The sequence below is a fragment of the Brassica napus genome, chromosome C9 (assembly GCF_020379485.1).
Source record: "Brassica napus cultivar Da-Ae chromosome C9, Da-Ae, whole genome shotgun sequence".
NCBI lineage: Eukaryota > Viridiplantae > Streptophyta > Magnoliopsida > Brassicales > Brassicaceae > Brassica > Brassica napus.
The window spans coordinates 28,526,105-28,531,525 of NC_063452.1; the positions used below are offsets into that span (position 1 = coordinate 28,526,105).

The 5,421-nt window shown below is 30.4% G+C and overlaps 1 protein-coding gene across 4 annotated transcripts; it reads right to left on the bottom strand.

Moving 5' to 3' along the window:
• Nucleotides 1–707: 707 nt before the first annotated feature.
• On the bottom strand, nucleotides 708–5,171 carry LOC106357060 (agamous-like MADS-box protein AGL14). Of its 4 annotated transcripts, none has more exons than XM_013796748.3 (8): nucleotides 4,886–5,171; nucleotides 4,444–4,727; nucleotides 2,224–2,302; nucleotides 1,848–1,909; nucleotides 1,642–1,741; nucleotides 1,296–1,337; nucleotides 1,149–1,190; nucleotides 708–1,011 (listed from the first exon to the last, which is right to left on the bottom strand). In XM_013796748.3, exons 2-8 carry the CDS (start codon nucleotides 4,626–4,628, stop codon nucleotides 868–870), a joined length of 654 nt encoding a protein of 217 aa, XP_013652202.1. In that variant the 5' UTR covers nucleotides 4,629–4,727; nucleotides 4,886–5,171; the 3' UTR covers nucleotides 708–867. The 4 variants fall into 4 exon arrangements, with proteins under 4 accessions (XP_013652202.1, XP_013652204.1, XP_013652203.1 ...); XM_013796750.3 differs by having other exon boundaries at nucleotides 4,444–4,647; nucleotides 4,827–5,170; XM_013796749.3 differs by having other exon boundaries at nucleotides 4,827–5,169.
• Nucleotides 5,172–5,421: the final 250 nt, after the last annotated feature.

A 5,421-nucleotide genomic window follows, 5' to 3' on the forward strand; every position in this document is an offset into this window, starting at 1 on the left:
AACCATATAGATACACACAAGGTTTCATTTTATAAGAGAGTGTGTGGAGAATGGGGAAGTATAAGTATAACATGTTCTGGGTGATAAACAAAAAGTATATATCTTAACAAAAGCTCTAGGGAGAATCAAGTTCAGAGAAATGAGAGACTTCATTCATTAGAAATGAAAGATTTGGCAACAAAGAGTTTCAAGCTTAAAGGGAAGAAAATGTTGGATTAAGCATAAAGATGACTTGAACGTCAAGTCATTCGATTCCTACCGAAATATGGTTTAAAGGTAAAAGGAAAGTTTATATTTTAAAGTTATCTAAATATTGGTTGACTAATGAGTTTAGGAGTTTCTAATCATCATATAAGGAAATCCTAGGATGTAGCATAACTTATGAGTTTAGCGGTTTGAGAGAGTTTAAGGTTTTGAGTTATTTTTCTTAATGATTAACGAGAAAGTTTTTCTTATTTGTGAGTTCTTACACATTCTATAGTTGGTTCAGTTAAAGGAGTAGGGAGAAAACAAAACCAATGAAACTTATCGAATGAGACTTTTATTCAGCGGTTGAATTTGTCTACTTTTAACCATTGACCAAGTCCAATAAGTTCTCGTTTGTCTTCTATGATATCGCAGTGGCTTGGCTTACCAATCAGAACCATTGTTTACCATATATATCATTACTTTTATATACAAATAGAAGAAACATAAAAAGGAAGATATTCAGAAGTTGTTTGGATTTTCAAAGATGTTATTGGATACAAAAGAAAAAAAAAACTATTACATTAATCAACCTCATTTTCCTTCTAGAGAGGAGAAGACATCATGTGTAAAGTTGTGTGATCATTTTTTTTTTGAGATGAATGTATAATTAAACATGTATTAATTTGGAGGATGAAACTTTTTGTAGTGTCGGATCGGAGGAGGTCCAATCAACAAATCAGTCACCACTTCCATTTCACTCTCCTCTGTGTCCAAGTCTTCTGATGTTGTTTTTGGTATTATTCCTCCTCTTCCCATCTCATACTTTTTTATTCACACATTCTCAAATTAATATTCTCGTATAATAAGAGGAGATAATTTCATAATGATAGAGCTATAGAGAACAGTACACCAATACGTTATTAAATATAGAAAAGTCATATGTTATAATCAATATATACCTTCTCCAGCAGCATTTTGTTTTCTGCAGTGAGGTTTCTCTCCTAAAACATTGAAAAGGAACCAGAGAATGGTTTAATTAGAAGACACAATTAGTACCTGATTTTTTTTTATCAAAATGAAAAAAGCTAGAGGTTTATGAGTTTTACCTTTTCTTTTAACTTGTCCAGTTCTTCACGCAGTAATTGGTACTGCAATTGAGAAATAAAATAGCTGTGGATAAATTGCTTAAACTGTTTATAAGATCTCTCTTACAAATACGGTCATTTGTTTCTAATCATTGACCCTTGAAACCATCCTATCTTACTTGTGCGTAATGCACATATACTTGCATGCATCCATGTGAGTGTATGGTATGGTCCTATGATTATTACCTTCAATATATGTAATATTTATCAACCCAACCACAACGTCATACTCTTAAATATCGAGCAAAGTAACAAAACTCTTATTCATCTTCATCTGCCAAAGTAAATGATCAGAGATATAAGTTACCTTTTTCGCTCTTATTTTGGTTAAGCTTCGCTCCAGCTGGTTTTCCAATTGTTGTAACTCCTCAATAGAAGATGCGTCGAGTCCTTCTCCTAGAAATTTGCTGTATTTTTTTTAAACATGATAATGTTATATATTTTATAAATAGACAATAAAATGTCCAATTTTACATTAATAGAATAAAAATTAAAAATTTTGGATTCAAGAACCGTTTTGAAATCTCAAGTTGTTCGATCTTTCTCGCTAAGCCATAGGTTTCGCCTTTTGCTTGCTGTAAACAGGTTTGATCATGTCAAAATAACAAACATAAAATTTATTGATCTATAAGAAAAAAGAGAAGCATTTTGTCAAATAAACAAATCTTTTAACCAAAATTGTAAAAATATGTAATATCGTCGTATGACCAATTAATTGAAGCGGAAAAACTAAAATGAATTATGATCGTTATTGATTAGTATGTTTGTAGCAAATGATCCATGCATATATGATATAAGTCTTTTTCTATGCATGTCTTTTTCTAAACGGTAAAGAATGAGCGGTGATAAAAAAAAAATTAAGTTAAAAATTAAAAAAAAAACACATTACCTGCGTGTTATCCTCCCTTTTATGGCTAGAGCCAAGATCATGTATTCGTTTCTGATATCGTTCTACTGTTTTTGTTATACTGAAAATTCCAAAAAGTCAAAATACAAGTCAATCTTACAAACCAAAAGAAATAAAATCAAATCGAATTACTGAGAACGAAAAAAATAAGGTATAAGTTTTTCAACAAACGCAAATAAAAGTGTATAAGTATTTCTATCATCTATATTTTATTTTTTAAATAAACATCACTACTTACACCTATATATAGACAAAGCTTTGAGGTAATAAAATTTGTTATCAATCATCTGCTGAAATTATAGAATAATGAAGATAAAGCCTCAATAACCATATAAATGATAAAATAAATTATGAAAATATAAGCAAAGAGATCTACATATGGATATGGCCTCATTATGTAATTAAAAAACTTGTTAACTATTTATGTTTCTTAAAAAGTGTCATTTTAGCAGTTTTTCATTTTTCGTGTAAAAATGCTGTTCTAGAATTTTAATGTAATTGTAAAATGTATTTCAGTCATTTTCTTATAGAGTGACACTTTATAAAACGAGGGAGTATATATGTACGTGGTTAAGCGTCTAGTTAATTGTGATTGACCAATCTCGGCTTTGCTATAAGAAACACTTTTTTTTAACACTGCTATAAGAAACACTTATCAATTGTTTTTTTGTCTAATAAAGTACGAACATATCATTAAAATAAACACATAATTAGCACACAGTATCATTTCCTATAATTTTTAAGGACGCAAAAAAAAAAAAAAAATTATAGAAGAAGCATGAAAAGAATCAACATATTCTGATCTAATCACATGCTGATGACTCCTTCAGTATCTGTCATCACTGAGATAAAGGCCTTTGTACTATGTGGGTCAAAAGTGTAGCAAATGCCTATTTGTTGCCAGCATATACGTTACATGATACATGCGTCTACCATATACACAATAAAAACGAAGTGTACGATACAAACATTTATATTATGATCTAACTAGCGACGGTGGACGCGGTATAGCTATGTGTCTAACTGGTAATTATGGTCTCAGAGAATAAACTGGCCGTGTGATGATTATTTCTATAAAAAGCAATGTTGTTTTGGAATTTTAAAATCTCAAATTGTGAAGACTTTTTGTATAAAAAACATTATTATCAACTAATTTTCTTAATATTTTTAAAAAATTCCGTAAAAATTAGCCATTTTTGATCAGTTAACATTTGACCAAGCATCAATCGATATATGTGTCCATGATCATTCCTAGCTATTATGAAATTATGTACACATAGATGAGTTTAGAAAGAAAATGTTTTTTTTTTGGAACGAGAAGAAACTGTTTCAAAATGTATATACAGTCACTCACGTAAATACGTGCACATACGTGATAATTTATGATGCAATATTTAGCTTCTCATCAGTATCAGTATAGAAAACCATTGATTGATTGATTCACACACTATACATATATACATATATAGTAGTCTATAACCATCTTTTTACTTCAAAAATATATGTGCAAGTACATATTAATTCAAATTAACATAGACAGTACATGTGCTTTAGTATATATATATACACCTATTTATATATGTGTCTGTGTTGGCGCATGTGTGTGTAAATTCTACCTACATATTGTGTATATACACACACAAGCACACATATATAAGGGAGACACACCTCTATATGAGGAAATATTGTTTTTTTCCAAATCTGGTTAATAGGAACCAAGCGAAAATAGAATCTAGGCATCTACTTCATATGAGACTCTTTTTTTTGCCTTATTCAGTTAGAACACTATATGCTCAGACTTACTGTTACGTATGCAGATTTAACTACTTGAATATGAATATTTTTGGCTCTTCTTTGTTAAAAGTGATTACTTTAAGTGGCATTTGCAAGGAAACCGTTTACCCATGTGCGAACCACGTTTTTACCAATGTCTCGCTTTCATTTTTCTGATTTATCTGAATTTTGTTTTCTCTCTAAAGTTAAGAATTTTAATTTTAGCACACATAAACCAAGCTATATATCAGTCGATTGATCTACTAACTAGAAACAAAAAAGAAGTGGAGAAAGTAATCATAAAAGAAAAAAAAAACTATTTAAAAAAAACAACTAATTATGGATTTATATAAAACACCTGCTTGACGATTCATGACAAATCTACATATCATGATGCATAGATCGATATACAGCGAATGAGTACATTACCTGGAGGAGCTAGAAAACTCATAGAGTTTGCCTCTAGGAGAGAAGATAACTAGGGCAACTTCGGCATCACAAAGGACTGATAATTCAAAGGCTTTCTTCAAAAGTCCATTTCTTCTCTTTGAGAAAGTCACTTGCCTGCTCGTCGCGTTCTCTATCCTCTTCATCTCCGTCTTTCCCCTCACCATTCTTCTATGTCAATTAACCCTGATTTACAATCAACACCATGACTTGATTTTGATCTCTCTTCCCATGAGAATCAAATGACTAAAAGCTCAACCTAAGTACTGGATTACAGTAAAAAAAAAAATGAAATTACCCATGAAAGGAAACTATATGAAATACATTTTATTGAAATTTAAATTGAGATCAAGAACAATTCTGACCTACTATTTGAATAGAAGAGATCAATAACAAATTTAGACCAGATTTGAGGAAGGTTTACCCTCTTTGCTATTGTGTATTGATTTGTATCTCTAGGAGAGAGAGATGAGGGAGAGAAACGGGGATTGAGTATTTGGGAAGAGACGGCAAGAGAGAAGTGGAATATTATAGGAAACCCTAAATTTATAAAATTAGGAGACTAACAAAAACAAAATTAATAAAGAAAGTAAGATTTTTTTGATGCTTGAACTGATAATATTATTATCTTTGAGGGGTAATCATCTATCTTTTGCCATTTATTCTCAATGCCTATGATACCATCTATAACCCTAGACCAAAGTGCTTAATTAATTAAAGTATACATTGGTATACTTACATATGGAGAGCATTACACGATATCCGTTCTTCTTTTGGTAAAATGTGATATTGTAAGGGCAAAAAACATTGGTGGAGAATAAATTCCAATGCCCTGGTTAGTTTAATCATTCTATGACGATAACTTATGATTTTTCTTTGTCCTAAGAATCGCAAATTGTTTTTGGCATATAATTAATAATTTAAAAGATGAAAAATGAAATGAAATTAGACATTAATTAA